The sequence below is a fragment of the Odontesthes bonariensis genome, chromosome 15, assembly GCF_027942865.1.
Source record: "Odontesthes bonariensis isolate fOdoBon6 chromosome 15, fOdoBon6.hap1, whole genome shotgun sequence".
Taxonomy (NCBI): domain Eukaryota; kingdom Metazoa; phylum Chordata; class Actinopteri; order Atheriniformes; family Atherinopsidae; genus Odontesthes; species Odontesthes bonariensis.
In genome coordinates, this window is record NC_134520.1 from 26,275,347 (window position 1) to 26,295,016 (window position 19,670).

The 19,670-nt window shown below is 39.8% G+C and overlaps 1 protein-coding gene across 4 annotated transcripts in view; it reads right to left on the reverse strand.

The window, feature by feature from the left end:
- Positions 1-19,670, reverse strand: part of fcho1 (FCH and mu domain containing endocytic adaptor 1) — a 56,716-nt gene that overhangs the window by 18,370 nt on the left and 18,676 nt on the right. For 2 of the 4 annotated variants that reach the window (XM_075485738.1, XM_075485739.1), the window contains 9 exons: positions 12,176-12,267; positions 8,118-8,192; positions 6,717-6,858; positions 6,318-6,470; positions 4,416-4,520; positions 2,214-2,312; positions 1,803-1,962; positions 1,584-1,701; positions 1,427-1,451 (listed from right to left, as the gene is read on the reverse strand). In XM_075485738.1, the coding sequence (XP_075341853.1) occupies positions 1,427-1,451; positions 1,584-1,701; positions 1,803-1,962; positions 2,214-2,312; positions 4,416-4,520; positions 6,318-6,470; positions 6,717-6,858; positions 8,118-8,192; positions 12,176-12,267 (969 nt within the window). Of the gene's footprint in view, positions 1-1,426; positions 1,452-1,583; positions 1,702-1,802; positions 1,963-2,213; positions 2,313-4,415; positions 4,521-6,317; positions 6,471-6,716; positions 6,859-8,117; positions 8,193-12,175; positions 12,268-13,742; positions 14,266-19,670 lie in introns of those variants that run through there. The other 2 variants (XM_075485741.1, XM_075485740.1) reach the window with 2 other exon arrangements.

The following is a 19,670-nucleotide window of genomic DNA, read 5'->3' on the forward strand; positions in this document are numbered from 1 at the left end:
GTGGGATTACAGTGACAGAGAATATGATTTTGGAATAATCAGCCATTTTCAAACATGTATAACCCTTCACCTTATTAAGAGTGGAGGTTATAAATGCCAAATTAACACAATACACGTATCAGATGTAGCAGCCTGTAATTAGCCCGATACAGTTCAAAGATTAGGGTTGTAAATGTAAAGTCTAGCAGTCATTTCCAGCTAAAGTTCTCCAACTTTAAGCTACTCTCAAGTTATTCATTAGTTATTCATTTACTCATTTTTTTGCCTCACAGCAGGTGAACCATCATATAGATCTTCCGTGTTTTCAGCTGCAGCAGCGGACAACGTCTTCGCCACAAAAGCTCTAACAAACCCACCGCAGGCTGCTTTAGCAACAAGATGAAGAGAGTCATTCACCCAGCAGCAAAACACTGGGTTCAGTATAGGCTGTCATGTATAGCGCATTTTTTAACTAGTCTTGACTTGTTATTTGACTAAAATGTTTATAAGGTTAGGTGCCATGTATTTGTTCATTTCAGCCTACTTCAGTGTTTATCTAGTTTCATTCAGCTATCTTTAAGAAAAGAAATATGCCTGCTTGTTAAAGAAAAACAGATGACTAAATTAGTTTTTAAAAGATGCAAGTTGTCTTTCAAATTTCTCATGGGTTGGATTTAGAGTCAGTTCCCCAGACAATGCAACTTACTCCTTATCTGGGGCAAACTGAGACGTGGAACTTCATATCCTTAGGACTCTTTGTCTCAAAGTAATTCTGATGATTTAAATTGAACCGACACCTTGAAGTTTTGTGAAATGCTTTCATTTCACTTCTGCCTAATTGCCTCCTGTCTTTATTACCACTTAAATAAAAATGGCTCATCTTACGCCAACCGAGAAGGAAAAGAAAGTCAACGCTGAAGCACCATTTTCAGAAGAAAATGAATGTTCCAAGAGACAGAGTGAAGGCAGTCTACGCTCATTTTTTCAGAAACTTGAAGCCTGTGAAAGTGTAAAATAGTGGCAGTGGCTCTCTGATCTTCTGTTTACTCTTTGCTTCCCCATCAGTCTGTCAGATGACTTTCCAAAGCCCTTTCACACACTAACACACATCTCTCACGTACACCGCTCGTACAGCCTGGCACATACACAAACACAAACACACATTCTCTCCCTCGTGTGTAGCTATGCGCTCCCCCTGTGCCTGCAAGAGGATCTCAGAAACCTCTTCTCAGAAGGACAGGAATAAACCTGGGAAACCCCACACCCTCCACATCATTATCACACACTCATGATCCCTCGCCTCGCCCCACTGCACAAAAACACTCTGTTATCATTGAGCAGAAGCCTTCAGAACCCCAGTATCTGCAGGACACTCAGGACATTACTGGTAAGTGAGTCAGTCTTTTTGGAGCTGCAGCATTTGGGTGGGAATATGTCAAACACTCACCAGTGCCTCCGTTGCAGCTGAATCTCTGCAATATAGAAAAACATTCAAAGAAAAACCCATGAATTATTTGAACCATTCAGAAATAACTGACTGAAGCACAGAACAGAAATCACAGTTCAGCCCGAGTACTTTTTTCTGTGTTTGTGCACACACTCACGTCGAGTCTGGCTCCTTGTCCCTCTTTCCGAGGCCGGGGATCCTGAAGGCTTTTGCTCGACTCTTTTTACCACCTTCAGGAGCCAAAGCGGTCATGTACTCCTCAAATCCAGCCAGAGCTGCAGACAACAACACACACACACTTTACCACCATGAGTTATTTACCCTCTACACTGCTGTTTTGGGTGTGAGTGTCTGCGTGTTTTTGCTGTTACACAACTGCTGTAGATGCATTCTTTTATTCTTTTATTTCCTTCCAGCGGGTCACGCAGTGCTGCTCTACCTGGCCTGTCTTTGCCCGTGCCCTTCAGTTCAGCAAATTTCTGAATGAGGTTATCGATGCCGATGTTTTCCACATTCTGCTTGAACTCCTCATGGACCTGCAGCCGAGAAGAACAGAGCGATTTATCAGGTCTTAATTAGTTTGTATTACATCTAGAAGGGTCTACAGCGTGCCTTTTATTAGAAGATGTGCAACAAGGGAAGCTTAACTATTATTCATTACACGACAGCTCGGGTAAGTCATCCCACTAAGCTTGGACTAAAAATAACAGCAGGAAAGATCATGGATAAACACAACTTTGGAGGAGCTCAGCCATCAGAACAGAATTTCAGATGAGCGCCAGCTTACCTGTCCCACCTGGACGTGGGTGTCCTCTATGGAGTGAGAATAACCTTTGATCAGCTGTTTCATCTGCCGCAGATGAGTCTCCTCGATTTCCTGAAACCTCTAGTCAAACACATCCACACAGAAAACAGAAACCTCCGTTAAAATGTAAACTTCTAACATCATTACTGTCAAAGGCACATCCTTCTTCAGGTTTTTTTTTTATTTTTGTATGAACGCACAAGTTAGATTTTCTGCTGTTGTATAATTTTTTTTTAGCATTTTACTTGTAATATGTGCATCTAAGTTGGTATGATTTATTGCATTTTCATTGCTGTGGCTGTTTTTCGCTATCGTTTCCACATGGTGCGAGTGTCAGATGTACTCAAAAAAGCAACTGGAATCCAACAAAACAGAAACTTTATAACCCACATATATATATATATATATATATATATAAAGAATAACCTCTGAAAGAGAGCTGAGCTGCAAGAAGGCAGCCAGCCAGAAGAAGAGGAACTGGTCTGCCAGGTCGTTAAACCAGAAATAATTCGAGAGGATTTAGTATTTAAGTTTGATCCTGCTTTACTCCAGCTCATTTGTTGCTGTCTGCTTGAGGGGAATTGCCTTGAAATAGTGGTGCTGTGAACAGTGCCTATGAGCACAAGCTGTGCCAGTGTCCTCTCCATTTATGCAGTCAAAGTCTGAGAATGAAGAGTGAACATAAAACACTCTGCTGTTGTAATATTCACCAAAGCTCCTTTTTCTATCTGCCAGTGCTCCAGGTGTTACAGCAATTTTATAATCTGTAAAACAGAATCCAAAGAAGTTTTAATATCTGACTGGTTTGCATCAACTCTGGAGCATTGTATCTTTTCAGCTCATGTTTGTTAGCTGTCGACTGAGTTGGACCAAACCGCACACCAAGGATGCGATCATAGAGTAAAAAAAAAAAAAAAAAAAAACTAATTTCCTATCCTCTTTAACTTGATGGAAAATGTCATGAGGTTAAGAAAAGATATTACACCGTTACAAGGTCATGTCATTAGAGCGAATATAGATTCTTGATAATACAGTAAAGAAAAATAGCCGCTCAAACACACCTTCCTGTCTTGACATTTATTCACACAAATCCCTGTTAGTACAACTGGATGAAAATCTCTGGCTTCTTAGCTGATATCTGCATATGAATATACAAGATCTGCGGGTGTTTTGGTCCTGAAAGCTTTATGGTTTCCATTGGTATTCCTCTGTAGTATCATATTTGAGTTTGTCTTAGTTATAAGTAGGCAAACCGTCCTTGTGTAAAGCTAAAGAGGCAAAACTCAATCTCACAAAAACATCTGCTGCTATCTGATGATGATTTACCTTTTTTACGAGCTTCTATAAAATGTATTCGCGCTCATATGCATTGTCCATATGTGCAATGGCTACAGTGAGAGCCCTGAAACATGGCCCGTTCTTGGCTTTTTACCAAGTGTAAGGAAGAGTGATGAGGTGTTTTTAACAGAATATCTTTGGTTTTTCAGACTGCTATCATTTTTCAGTATTTTCTAACATCTTAAAGAGTGGATTTGTTATCAGACACCAACATTTGATTTTCCAACATGGTTCTAGTGCCAGTCAATAGGTCATCAGTCAGTATGGTTCCCACCGAAGGGTCGAACTAGTTTGATCTCTTTTAGTCGAACAGAAAGCACCCGGTTCTCATACTTTGTTTTCTTTGATACTTCTTTGCTTTTTTGGCACAATATATTCTCCCAGGTACCACATATTCCCCTCACAATTATGACCCGACTACCCCCTTCAGAGCTATTAAAAGCGATAATTGGTCACGAGGATTCCATTCATCATTTCAAATGTAAAACGCAGAAGCGCTCATCTGGGTTTGTTGAAGATTTCCATGGAAACAGCAGCGGTAACCATGGAAGCATGGAGGCGGTTATTAAAGGTAATGAGCAGGGTGCATGATGTGTGTGCAAGTGGGTGGGTGTTTAGGAGTCGGGGGTTGAGGTTTCCTTTTTTGGCACGATGTAAGATAATAAATGAAAGAAGAAGATGTTCTTGAAGTGTTCTTGTGTGGTGGGACGCAACAGAGAGGGCAAGTCAGGGGGATTCTGAGAAAGATAAAGCCAGTGAGAGGGAGGAAAACATAAAAACGCCACGTAAGAGGGTGGGAGAGTCGGATACAAAGTGGCTCTTGGCCCAGCTGGCGTTGGAGCTGACCTGGGCGGACTCGCTCATCTTCTGCTCAAACTCTCCTCCCACACGGTTGTACTTCTCGATGCACAACGTAAATGACTCAGCCGCTTTCTTAGACTTCAGCTCCGCCTAGTGAGAAGAAAGGGAAAAGAAAAATAATGGTCATCGAGCCACTGACTCTCATTCACAAGACTCAAACGCCACCATCTACACCAATGTTATTACATTTGTTATTACAGACTAAATGTGTGTAAATAATTGCAAACATCAGGCTGATGAAAGAAAAACAGAAAACTTGTGTCTCAAAAAAGAAAAGAGCAGAAAGTAATCACATGATATTTACTAACTGTTCACTGATAACTTAAGATATAAAGCTATTTTTTCATCTTTCATCGTAAAAATAAGACACCATCACTGAGAGGCACTGATTGATCACTTTCTGATCTTTGATATATTACCTGATTAAGCGGTTTAATAATCTTCTACAATATTTAAAAACATGTCCCTGAGCTGCAGCCATATATAAAGCATTTCTGGAATGAAATATATACTAAACATATTTCTAGATATAGCTACAGACAAAACTGTCTCTCTTATTAATGACAGTTTTTGTTAAAGGTAGGGTAGGAGATCCTGGATTTTGAGTCCAGCGAAGCTGCATTTTGAAAATACACAGGTAAAAAGTCCCAACCCTTTTCTTCACTTTCCCCCCGAAGGCACGCCTCTAGAGTACATGAACGCGCACGAGCACGAAGGTGCACGAGCGCTGTTCTGACAGCAAGCATCGATCGTTGCCGTATTTAGTATTTAGTATTTAGTTTATGCTAACTATACGTTTAATAATGCTAGGTGCTAGCCAAGCTGGCTCTAGTTTAGCTTCCTGCCAAGCTTCGTTCACGGAGCAGGGTACGCGCACAAGGGGAAGGAGGGGGAAGGAGGAGCAGGTTGCAGTTTGATAGACGGCATCAGAATCCAATCATTGTGAACGGTCCGTTCACAATGATTGGATAGTGTTTTTCCTAGATTGTACGTTCTAGAGGCCACTAAAACTTTTCATGTTTGTGTCAAAACTTTTAATTAATTGGTTGCAATGGGGGTGAGAAGAGTATTTCAAGCAATATGTAAAAAAAATGTTCCAGAAAAAGATCCCCTACCCTGCCTTTAAGTTGAGAAATGTTGTTAAATGTCTGAAAGGTTTAGCTCAACACGACACTGTAGCAGTACATATCTCAAAGTTGCAGGGATTTTGTTCAGATATAATGTGTCATAGCATAATTATTATTATCATTATTAGTATTTTTTAAAAAAAAAGCACAATTCAAGGTAATGGATTCCCTTTAAAGCAAGGTTTTAAGTTTTAAATGGCTTTTATTTTCAAGACCAGCATGAAATAAGTTGCCTGGCTCCCGGACATTGGAACATTGATGTATTTTCATTCATTTGACCTGAAAATAAGATCCATCTTCCATCATAAACAACAAAAACGCCTAGCTTTTCAAATACGTTGAGATTTTAATGTGATTCCAAAAACTACACAAAAAACACAGCAAAACGTCCACATGAACTGATTCACTCATTTACTCCTCTAAATGTTAACAAAAAGACAAAGGTACAACAAATTTACTGGATCCAATAAAGTCGTTGAATTATGTGTAACATATTTTCAAAAAAGGGGAAATCTGAGCAAATACAACAAACTATCTAGACATCTTAAAACAACAACATGTAAGTCAGAGACTTTTTGTGATTTACTGTAATCAAACCAGATGATTTTCTTTTATGGGACACAGTTTCATTTGTGCAGAATCACACTTTAAGAGTTTACTCTTTTGTATCCAAAAGTACAGATAAAGAGAAAATAATGTGCATTTCCAACAACAGCACCCAGAACTTAACGGCCCAGGGCTGAAAGGAGTGCTGACCAACCTTCTCCAGTTCTTTCTGTGGTGCCCCCTCCTTCCTGAGCCGATCCAGCTCCAAACACTTGGTGTGGTAGCCCTCCTTTGACTTCTGGAGGTGACCGCTCTGAGCCTGCAGAGCTTGCACCGATTCCACCGTCCCCACCATCTCCTCCTTTGTCTGGGCGATACACAAATACAATAATAAGATTTCATATGGACATACTGAACAGATAATCGTTGCATTTGATACTTTAAGGGCGCATGTCGCAATTACCATGAAGGAGAGGACAGTAATTGGGTTTTCTGTGAGATAAATTAGATCATGACGAAGGAGGCTTGATGCAGGACAAGAAGGGGGATAGTATACTGCGTCTTTACAGAGACAACAGCCAGTTTGTTCTGTAACAACAGCTTGTTTTCATACCTTCCGATGAATTTTAACCTGCTCGTCTCCGTATTTGTTAATGTCACGGATGAGATCGTTCATCTTTTTCATCAGCTCGAGGTGGCAGAGGGCCAGTTTGTCTGAGGACACCCTGAACACATCCCACATGGGCGCAAAAGTCCTGTAGGACATACAGATAATCGAGCGCACACGTGAGGCTGCATACAATTACTTCCTAGATCCATTTTTAATCAAATAGCAGGTTTTAATATACTCAAGCATAATATATAAATACAGGGAAACAACTAACTGAAGTTCCACAACTACATGTACATTGATTTTACTATTCTGATATCCCTTAACAGTTATTGGTTATCAGCTGACACCCGTGCCAAACCGATCAGTCGTCCCTACAAAAGTTGATTAGAAGAGCCAATCAGACTTTTTAAGAGAGGAGAAAAAAAAAATAGAAGAAGAGAGGAACAAAATGGAAAAAGCAAAGAGGCAGATGGAAAAGAATATAAACTTTTCTTGTTGCAATATGACTTATTGACCTAACTGGGTCATTGTTATTCAGATGCGTTACACTCCACAGGAAAGCTGTGTGTGCTGAACCATAAGTTTTTAAAAACAACCAAATATAGACTGCTTTGTTGAAGTCGTGACTCTCGGTGTGTGAAGCACATATCACCTGGCATAAAAAACAAAAACAAAAACCTTTTTTGTTAAGAAAGGGTAAATTCATCAATAATGCCAAACGATAAATGGGCATCTTAAAACAGACCCAATATCTACTTTGAGTAGGGTAGCAGCAGAGTTTTCTTATAGCTTAAAGTACAAAAAAAAGCAATTGTTTACTATTTAATACAAGTTTATAACACAAAAACTGCGGCTCATCCATTCTCTTTATGACTGTGTAGGTGTGTTTCATCAGATTTGATTGATGATGACGAAACAACCCACCAACTCTAATCTGATAAGTGTGTGGAGGAAGAGAAGCACAAACAAAAGCATTACAGAAACTCATGTTGTCATGGGATCAAGTCACAGTTTCACAGTTAGCAGATACCTGTGATTTAATGGCCTTTTATGGGTTGCTTCAACCCAATTTGTAGAACTTATGTAGCCCTTTTTGTGAGTTTTATCCTGCTCTCCATCTTTAGGCATTTATACAGATAACTTATGCAACATATGCATAAAAACATATACTGGGAGGCTAAATGGGAGGCAATGTCTTACTTGAATCACAAATATGGACATTTGGTGATGCAGATGGTACTCATCAATATCTCATATGCAACCATATGACCATTACATCTATAATTACAAAAACAGCACCTCCGGGGGCAGAAATTCTGCTGTAACGTACTGAAGGGAAGGAGGAAGCATGGCTGGATGGCTGTGTGAAATTACTGGCTGTGTTCAGATGGTGGTACTCACCCCTGTGGACTTCCATTGCTGGCTATTTTAGCCAATTTGCTCATTGATTTGGAGTAAGTCTCCTCAATGGCAGCCCTGCAAAACAAATAGAAACAGAGAAAATGAGCAGCATAACGGATTAGGTCCTCTAAAGTAAAGGGGAAAACCATAAACTATATTAGAACCAGAATGGTGCATATATTTTGTATGTATACACAACGTGTGTGGATGAGGTTAGACGATGCACAGCTTCACTTCAAAAACAAAGTGGCCAATAAAACGACAGGAAGACTAATGTTGTGTGGGTTCTCTGAAATGGTAATACCCTTAGAAAGCCTTCAGACTTGGACCGTAATGTACTCAAATACCACTTCCTCAAAATGCCATCGTCTCTGCTAATGGCCTCATATGTTGTGATCTCTATATGTATCCCAAACACAGGGCATGCTCCACCAAAATCTGAGTCTGTGAGATAAATATTATTTCAATAACGGTGGGTAAATATTTCATTGAGCCACATTGAAACGACGAACAGACGAGTTTCACCAGGCTGATCATAAAACTTTAATAACCTTCTGCAGACCCTGCAGAAAAAGAAAGGAGAAGCAACGATCCAAATATCGCAAAGGGGGGAATAGAACAATTTGCTCCTCAGAACAGAGAGCATTGATCAAAATGACAAACTTATTGTTATCCATCTTGGCCATAAAATGCTGGGGAGCGCAAACAGGGTCACAAACAGGGTTTAGAATGACACATATTCTCAGTCAAATTGTTTTTTATATATTTGTGTAACTTGTTTGATATTTTGATTGGACAAATGAATAATTTAGCATTTTTGCATGCAAAAGTACTGCATACATTTTTTTTCCCCCCCACTTATAATCAACATGCTGGGACCAATGATCATTAACTTAACTAAGTTATTCAAAGATTGATACTTTAACTTTGTTGCTCAGTTAACCAGCAAATTGATAGATAAAGGCTAATATTTTCTTTGTTTGCTCCATCACTGGTCTCACGGCAGATCAGTTAAACTAAACATCATTTATACAGATCAGGCTGCGTCCTCGAACCCCACTGACAAAGCCCAGTGCTTCATACACACTTGTATATCAAAAACAACCTTTCAAAAAGCAAACAGACGGAGAGGAAATCTATCAACCCGCTGGCCTTTCCTTCGTCCTGCTGGACGATCTTTACCCACAGTGCTTCTGTTTCATTTCCTGACTGCCGATTTGTTGTCTGCTGCTGTCCGAGCAGATAAGTGAATTTCCCCCATGAGGAATGTGCACAAGTGCTCTGAATCAATGTCAGAATTATATCAGTGGTCCAACAGTGTGCTCTCTGTGTGTAGATTTCCAGAGTACTTTACAGAGTACAAGCTCCTGTGGGAACCTTCCCTCAGTGTCGACACAACGTCTTGAATATGTCAAACTATCGACTTCAGCAGACACTTCATTTTGTAAGTTAGTGCTGCGACTATATTCAGCAGAACTGTCTGTCAAACTCATTGATGCTTTTTTTTTGCAACCAGATTTCAACCTTTCCTGGTTTAGACTGAGAGAAATGTAAAAATTAGACAACAGAAAATGGTCTTCTTCTTTATTTCTGCCAAGAAAAGTTCTTAAGAGAAGATAAAAAGGTCCCAATTAAATGAGCGAGACAAAAACGTTCTGCTTCATTGACTTAGGAATAATCCAATATTGTATACTCCAAGTGGCAAAGGAATGTGAACTTAGCAGTTAATTTAAAGGCAAAATTCAAGTCAGGTGTTTTCACTCTACAGCGTGACAATCAGATGTTTGTGGGCACTTCATTTCATTACCCTGGAGGGATCCATCAATGTTTGATCCTCACAACATGTAACTGGAAGCGCATCGTGGCACAAACAAGAGATTTCTGACGCAGACGAAAGAGGAGTTATCGAAGTTTACTGGGCCGAAAAGGGTCACAAAACCCATCTCAAGAGTTTAGGTGTGTAAGAGGTGCAAGGTCACAGAGGAAACAAGAGTAGTGTTCCTACACCAAATGTTTCTCTGTATGTGTGTGCTTCATCTCTACATATACAGTTTACATACACATGACATCCATTTGAAGAGCCATCCAGTAAACACGAGCATGAAGAGTAAGTTTGTGAACTGGAAGTATGTTATTAAGTAAAACATAAGATTATAGTATCAATTAACTCTAACAACTTTGTTTGACTCGTCATATCTTAAGACTTACAGCTGTTTCACAACTTAATAACAATAATTACAGGAGTTTAGGATAATGACAAATGCAACTACCCTACATGCAGTAAACATTACCTGAACTGCAATTCAACGAAAAGCACAACAGAGCTGCTTATCATCCAAAATCTCTGGATGATCATAGTCATCCAGAACCAGGTTTAGCTTAAAGGATAAGACCGTTTTTTTGACATTGGGCCCTTGATTTCACATTATAACATGATGTTCTACTCACCCCTGCTTGTTGTTGGTCATTTGGAGCTGTTCCGAAGATATTCGCGAGGCGTCTGGCTGCTCTCTTGAGATATTCGGCCATGAAACGGTTTCCTATGGGCAAGTTTATACAGGCACAAACTATGCTGTTTATAATTTATTAATTACTGTACACTAGCACTGATAACGTGGAGGTGCGTCGCTTACTTAAAAAAATCCGGGTTACTGTAATTTTGAATTTTTGTCGTAAAGTAGGTGTTACTGACGTCCTCGTCGTGCTACTACCACAGACAGCCCACAGACCTGCTGCCTATTCATTCATTCGGCTAAAATTCAAAATTAGTAACCCGGATTTTTTTAAGTAAGCGACGCACCTCCACGTTATCAGTGCTAGTGTACAGTAATTAATAAATTATAAACAGCATAGTTTGTGCCTGTATAAACTTGCCCATAGGAAACCGTTTCATGGCCGAATATCTCAAGAGAGCAGCCAGACGCCTCGCGAATATCTTCGGAACAGCTCCAAATGACCAACAACAAGCAGGGGTGAGTAGAACATCATGTTATAATGTGAAATCAAGGGCCCAATGTCAAAAAACCGGTCTTATCCTTTAATGAAATGCAGCATAATGACTGGGCTTGTTATTTACAGGTTGTATTAAAAAAAATAAGAGCTCCAGGCTGGTCGTTGTTGGCAAACAACCTCTGGGAAAAAAAAAAATCGTGGAATCACCACTCTTGGACCATGTTCATTCAGTTTTTTTTATTGTGTAAAAGCAAAAAGAATAATAATAGGAAAATTAATTTGACAATTTAATTTAGCAGCTGATAATTCTGGTTTTGTAAAACAAACCCCAGATCAAGTAAAGCAAAAAGATATGGAAATAATCACGAGGAGTCATATCGGTGACGGTGATTCCATCATTTTTGGCAGGAGTTGTAGAGTGGAAGCAAGGCCATACGGTGTGAATACAAGGTGAATGTTTAGAGGAAGAAGACCAGAGGCAAGTGAGGCTGGAGGTGGTGGAGGGGGAGTGGTCATGTTGTCTTCTAATGGTTCAAACATGATATCTGTTTACAGTCTTATCCTCGTTGGTGGCTTCTGGTGGTATTCTCACCGGCTCCTTCGGACAGAGGTTTGTTTTTACCGCAGAGGTGTTCCATCCCACATCTGTAGGGGGAGTCCAGCAGCAAAACAAAAACCTTCCCGATTTTAAAGCGTTACTTTTGGAGGAAGCGTTCGACTAACAGTTGAGTTGATGGATTTCAAAATTTAAAAACCAGCAGTTGGAACCTCATCCAAAGACGGTGTTCAGGCTTGTGTGTCTTTAAAAGTAACACAGAGGTGAGGAGAGGAGTCGGAGGCCAGAAAGATGACAGATAAATCAAACGAGGAGAAACTCGTTTAGGTTTTTTTCTACTTTGAATCAATATAAATTGTTAACATTTTGGCAGCTGCAGATGCAAGAAATGAAACTCTTGATTTTAAATTGGAGCACTTCACCCAGCCTTGGCACAGTTTTTCCATCTTTTTTTCCAAGTATCGAGTCAAGAATGTAGGATTTCTCCTCCGAAATCCCATCACCAGCCCCGCCTCCCACGCAAATATTCACAAAAGCACACAAACCTTACCTCTCTCGGACAAACTCAGACAGCTCCTTGGTTGCCTGCTGACCATGCTTCATGTTGTGGTAGAGCACGTCAAAGCCGGCATTCTTCTCCCCCTGCAGACGCACCAACAGAACACACACACACACACACACACACACACACACCCTCGGTTAGCTCCAAATCCTGAAACAGCAAACTCACACGATCATGTTAAAGACAGTGATCTCAGCTGGTGCTTCAGTTTCACATCTGAGTTATTTTTCTAGGTTCAACAAACTCTTGGAGCAAAGAAAAGTGGTGGCATATTGTTAACTTCCTTGCAGCCAAATATTTGTGTAACTGACCCCATTACAGTTTTCCAGCTACTAATATAGTGTCGTTCCGATGATTTAAACAAACAACCAGCGGCTATAAATTCAGTTCCTTTTAGTTTATTTTGAATTGAAGCAAAAACCAAATTCGTTCCCTTTCATTTCTCTTCCTGTTTCCATACTGTCAATTTATATCATTCATTCATAGATAGATAGATAGATAGATAGATAGATAGATAGATAGATAGATAGATAGATAGATAGATAGATAGATAGATAGATAGATAGATAGATAGATAGATAGATAGATAGATAGATAGATAGATAGATAGATAGATAGATAGATAGATAGATAGATAGATAGATAGATAGATAGATAGATAGATAGATATACTTTATTGATCTCAAGATGGGAAATTACAGCCCAGCAGCAGCATTAAATGGAATAAAAAAAAGACAGCCTTGACATGTTAAAAATATTAATATAAAATGTCGAAATAAGCAGTGTTCTTCAGAGTCTTGGTCTTATTGTACAGTGTGATGGCACGTGGCAGGACAGACTGGAGCAGCCTGTGAGAGAAGCTACTCTGCTGTCTGTCTACTATGTGATGGAGAGGGTGCTGGTCATTGTCCATGATGGATAATATAGAGTTTAATTCATTTCCAAATCATCGTTTCACTTTGTATTTTACTTTCAAAAACTGGATGGTACGTTTTTTTGCTCGAGCTACTACTTTAAAACACAGTGTGGTTTGCTTAATCGTTCATTCGGAAAATTTCTATTCAGATACCAGCCGCCATGTGCCAACAGATCCTCAGTAACTGCTCCAAAAGGACGGAGAAAACTATATCATAGCTCAATCTTAATCCCTTTCTCTGGCCCTTGCCCGGCGCTTTGCGGGAGTAGAAGGCCTCTTCTTTTTCCTGGCCTCTGAAATGGGGCGTTCTGAGCCATTTGATGGCTCTGCTTCTTGATCCCAAAAATAAAAGAGACGCCCTCCCGCAAGATGGCTGGGCAGGGCCAAGCGTAGGGATTGAGATTGTTATACATATTTATAGATATTGTTCCGTTTCAGCATGGTCACTGGACAATGTGAGGCTTTAGTGTGTGAAATGTGAAACTAAGTGTTAAATATAACGGTCTAAATGTTTGTTTGGTTAGATGTATTGTAATTCTTCCTCAGTGGAGCACAAACATTAGGCCCAAACAGGACTGAGTCAGTATCATTATAAAATGAGAAAGCCACAGTAAGTAGTTGTTGAGACGAGCTGCTTACCTTGCAGAGAAGCAGATTTAACACAGACTATATCATTATTTCACATACATCACTGTTGTAATTACACAGACCTACACTTGCTTTGCATAAGTCCCTATAATCCAAAAAAGTGCAACAGAGAGCAGCAACTGTCCTCAGCCTCGGCCCTTTTTGAAGTCAACAGACGGCTGAGCTGCTTGTGCCGACAGAGACACAGACAGCTGCTACTCAGGCCCTAAAAATATCCTGCTGAAGGGGAACAGACCCTTTCCCAGGTACCAGGGGAATGGCTGGAATGCCAAGGAACGGTCACCGAAAAGCCAAACGCACAGACAGACACACACCCTGCAAAGTAGGAAATAAAAAACAGAACTGGACAGGAAGGTTGAGCAACCGACTCCCTGCGTTCAGGAAGAAAAATAGAGACATCTCAGACGGGTAGATGAGATGAGCCCTGACGGAAAAGCTGCCCTCTAAAGGCTCGCACACAACAACCAGGCCCCCCTGCTGGGTCCCTTCACATCGCCAGCATCGGAGCAAAGAAAAAAATGGTACATGAACGCACCACAAACACGACCTCCGAATACCTGCCAGGACATACGATGTGAAAGAGGACACGACTTGCCCAAACAAAAAAAGGATCATAGCTGCGTGTGCTTTGTGTATTTCAGTCAGGTCAAACAGAGCAAAAAAAAAAAAAAAAAAAAAAAAAAGAAAGAGTCCCTCGTTTGTCTTCAGCCTCTTCACTGCAAACTGATGGTTGCTGTAAAAAGTGTTGCTCGTTTTGGAGAAATAAAGACGACATATGCAGAGAGACATTTTAAGTTCCCTCAAAGTCTCAGGTTCATGTCAAATGGACATTTGAAATTTAAAATAAATAAATAAATAAATAAATAGTTGATTATCCTATCATTTAAAAAACAATTCTCTGTTTGATGTAAGGTGTTGCCCCGCATCCTTTTTTTTTCTAATAGTGAACAGAATATATTTGAGACTTGGTGCATTTGTCAGCTATTTGAAGACATGTCCCTGAGGTTATGGTAGATCATTTTTAAGTATTTTAGATTGAAAGATTGAAATGTAATTTGAGGAAATAATCTATAGTTTTATGACAAATCTTTTTTTCCTCATAATGGATAGTAGAAAGAAAATTGGTCAAATTTTTGCCAATTTTGAGACAAATATTAATCTTTGCTCAAAGGGAAAGTCCATCCATCACATAAAACACAAAAAGGTGTTAGTATGGCTCTATGGGATGATTTTCGGTGACACAATGTCCTCCCAAACCCTGACATAAATCAGAATCTAACCTGAAACCTAAAACCAAGGTTTAACCCTCAAAAAGTCCGGCCTTCGATCTAAGATGCACTGAATCCTACTGTCTTCAACATGTTGAACACGTCTACATCTTAACTCAGAAAACAGAGTTTTGCCCATGTCACAGGTTGGTTTTATGAACCAGAAAGAAACTTTTACTGCGTCGATTTTACTTTAAATAAAGTGAAACACACATTGAATACGGCTCCTTTTCAACAAACGTTCCTGTATTATATTATCATTATTCCTCCAGTTGGCGAACGCTTTTTGTTGAAATTCTACCCTCACTGCAGAAAGGCGAGCTGTCAGGTGACGCTTCAGAGGCGCGCACACACACAAACCTGCCTCTTCACAGCTAAACACAGCACCTGTCTGCCTCTGCTGGCAGGCCAGTCTGCCGGCTGCATACAAAGACTTTGCCTGTTATATTCCTCAAAGGGTTCTGCGCACAGTGTTTGATCACGATAACAGCCAGGAGACGGCTTGTGATTATTTGAAAAGGCAAATATGAACACCACGATGCAGAATTTTTCTCCCATATTTATTTTCCTGCTGCGTTTCACCTTTCTCTGATAACACAGAGATAAAAACCATTTCATATAATCATTTAAACTACTCTCTTCTTTTCTCCTTTGGGCGTTTCAAACCTCTCAAATGAAATGGGACAGCCTCATCGTTGAGGTTAGAGAATAAACAAATCCTTTATGCAATCCTGTCAGTATACGGTGCACGTTGTCACCTCTTCAGGTAGTGAGAGGTGTTGCCCTTTTTTTGCCCTGCACTGCACTTTGAGGCAGTTATTGTTGGCAAAGCTGTCATATAACGTGTATAAAATACTTTTCCCATGTTCAACCATCACTTCGTGCATTTAATTGTGTGTGAGCAGATCAAACTTAAAGGCGGGGTAGGGGATCTTTTTCTGGAACATTTTTTTACATATTGCTTGAAATATTCTTCACACCCCCATTGCAACCAATTAATCAAAAGTTTTGACACAAATATGAAAAGTTTTAGTGACCTCTAGAACGTACAATCTAGGAAAAACAGTATCCAATCATTGTGAACGGACCGTTCACAATGATTGGATACTGATGCCGTCTATCAAACTGCAATCTGCTCCTCCCTCCCCCTCCTTCCCCGTGCGCGTACCCTGCTCCGTGAACGAATTACACGTCCAGAAGCTTGGCAGGAAGCTAAACTAGAGCCAGCTTGGCTAGCACCTAGCATTATTAAACGTATAGTTAGCATATACTAAATACTAAATACGGCAACGATCGATGCTTGCTGTCAGAACAGCGCTCGTGCACCTTAGTGCTCGTTCATGTACTCTAGAGGCGTGCCTTCGGGAAGAAAGTGAAGAAAAGGGTTGGGACTTTTTACCTGTGTATTTTCAAAATGCAGCTTCGCTGGACTCAAAATCCAGGATCTCCTACCCTACCTTTAAGTCCATCAAGAGTTAAAATAAACTGGGTTTTTTTCAGAAATAAGCCCCATTTAGGAAATAATAAGATAAACAAACTAATCCTATTAATGGGAATTCTGTGTATTCAAAGCCACAAAAATGATTTATTTGCATTAAATGCTCAGTCGTTTGACACATCGCATCACATTAGAAATGTTTGTTACCATTAACATAGTCACAGGTGTTTATTGTCAATCTATGAATCTACATATTAGAGCTCAAAAGTTGAATGCTGAAAACGGTTCTCAACACTGCAAGCTTTTAGTAAAGTTTGCTAAAACTACAGCCATTTCATTACTATGTAGCCTTTTTTTTCCCAATCAAAATGGTAAATTTAGAACTTCAGGGACGTATGTATTCGGTATGAATGGGCTTTGGTGCACACAGGGTAGATAAAGCTTAAGAAATGGACATGCACGTTTGCTTTCGGTGCTTTCAATCTGGGACTTTTGAGAGAAGCAAAACTATAAAACCTCATTCTTTAACATCAAAACAGTCCATAGGTTTATGAGAAACTTCCATAATATCCGTATAACCACAGGTCAAATGATTAATATGGGAAAACGGTTCAATTGAATTAATATGGCTCACTGTGTGGGGATCACATCCCATCATCACGAGTGTGATCAAAATGTCTTCCAAGTCTTCTAAACTTTTGATTTAAAGCTGCACTTGTGTTTGTTTGTGAATGCAAGTTTTTGATTGAGCAAGTGGATGAAAATTGGCTCTTGAAGACATCGAGTCATGCCAAGCAGTCTGATCGCACAAGAGCCCCGAACTGACCAACAGTCTTCAAGTGTCATAACGTATTCTTTAAGCCTTTTTAGTGAATGAAAACCCTTTGCGTCTGATATATGCAAACCCCCACTTCTCTCCCCTCTTGCTGATCTCTTTTTTCATCAATTAAGTTGACCGTTTTGGTCATGCATGATGGAGCCCATTACCATGACAATGAGGACAACGATGGGAGAGGAGACGAAAGCAACTTGGAGAAGAGGGGGGGGTTACGGCGAGGTGTAAACTCTGTATGTGGACAAGTTTCACATGAAGACTTAGGGGGGGCACTAAGGATAGCCAGACATTTGCTTTAATTTGTTCAGGGGGATGGTGCTGCAGAGAAATGTCCTTTTTTATCTCAGAAAATTAGATGCCAGCATTAGTCCTTTAAGTGGAAAGAACCCCTGTGGGTAGGCTCTCTCAGCCGAGTCTGGGACAACTTTGAGATGCAAAAAAAATAGTTGTAACGACAGTCAATCCCATACCTTAAAGCAGGACAAGATGTCAGTACATAACAGTAGTTTTATGTTTTGCTTTTCAGCATTACAGCCAAGAAAACCCAACGAATTCTTCAAAAGTTTGGTTCAGATAGGGCCCAGATCAGCTGAGCGGTGGAAAAGGAGCGCAGTCTTACTTCTTTAGAGTTATTCTATGTTGTCATAGCAACCCCAAACATTACAATAAGAATCTTATGATGTTGATAATATAGGAGGTTGTTTTTGCTAAAGCTTTGGTGCAGTGAATGGGTCTCATACTTCACAGTTCTCTCAAAATAGTAAAACAATGGACTGTTTGACAAAGAAAGAAAAGTAACAGAAGTGTTCTATCATAACATTTCCCAAAACAACCGTTTAAGATGCACCAAAGCTACAGTTTTAATGGATTATAATCAAATAATCGTAATCTTATTGGCATCAACTCAGACCGTATTTCAGGCAGCAGCTATAGGATGACCGATTAAATGGCCTTCCACATTGTACAGAACAGAATCCTCTTCTCTACACAGGGGTGCTGATGAATATTCATGGCATGTTCATTAGGATATAAATGAGATTTACAAAGAAAAACAGTGTCCCTGCAGCTGAAAAGTTCCCCCCGTAAAGCCAAGCTGTTTGACAATGATTGAAGAATAGATTTGTTCCACTCTTTGTAGATCTCTCATATCTCTGCAGCTTAGAAAAGCTGCTCAGACAACATCAAATCTATGATTTCACTGAAGATCCGAAGGGGTTCAGAACAGCTGCTAAAAGAATAACGTGCTTCAGGTGGTGAGATAACAGAATCCTCTGATGAGTTTTTATAGGCAAATTACATATTCTAAAAGTTTTATACCCCAGGATTGTAAAGGAAACACAATAAAGCATGAAGCTATTTCCCGACAGAGTTCTTCAACTTAATCGCTTTTTAGTTTGTGTGTCTTCATAAAAACTGTGCGAGAGTTATACATCTCCAGGGTGGGGTCTTCATTAACTGCTCTCACTTGATTTTAATTAGACACATCGTACAACTTTCCTTGAGGCTTGTACGAAACTAATTACAGACAGAGAAGCAGCCTGGACTGAGCTCAGCTCTGCACTACAGGGCCTCTTCACGGTGTACTTACTACAACTAATAAAATGTCTTTAACAACATCTTAATAGTTAGTGCTGCGCTGCTGATTGCAAAAGGACAGAAAAGCTGGGATGTGTGCCTCTGAACTATTACACGCAATTATTCGTAAAACAGATTATAGACAAGGAAAATAGTGTCAAAAACAAAAAAATATCAAGAAATTCTCTAATTGTGATAAAGTCACACTTGAAAGGTATTTATTCCAAAACAGACTGAATGATGAATGTCTGACACGAGTTTGTTTCCTCCAGCATCAGCATCAACGGCTTATTCACTGAACTGGATCACTGCAGTGCTAAATAGTTACTGTTAGTCTTTGCTTATAAATTTCAAACTTAACAAATATACGCGATTCAGAAATTTAGCATTTCTCCTGATACAACCACCCGAACAAGATTATGACTTAATTTTAGGTATGAAAAGGCATCCAAATACAGGAAAAAAGGAAGAGGCTGATGTGATGTTTTAGATTTTGAACCGTTTAAAAAGAAAAAAAACAAAAAAAACAAAAAAAACACGTGCGAGCTGTAAATAAGTGGCATTTTTAAGAATATTACAAAGAAAAGACTAAATAATGAGGTGTGCTACACTCCTGACTTTGACTTTCTTTTCATTGTCTGTGGAGGGTCTCCTCCGATCAGCTCCGGCGGTCCTCCATCACTCTGTCTCAGAGGATCCGATATAGGATACATTACTACTCTGAACTACAACCTTTCAGTTACATGAAACTAAGGTGCTGAAAACGGCCGATTTGACACGAAAAAAAAAAAAGAGAACAGACG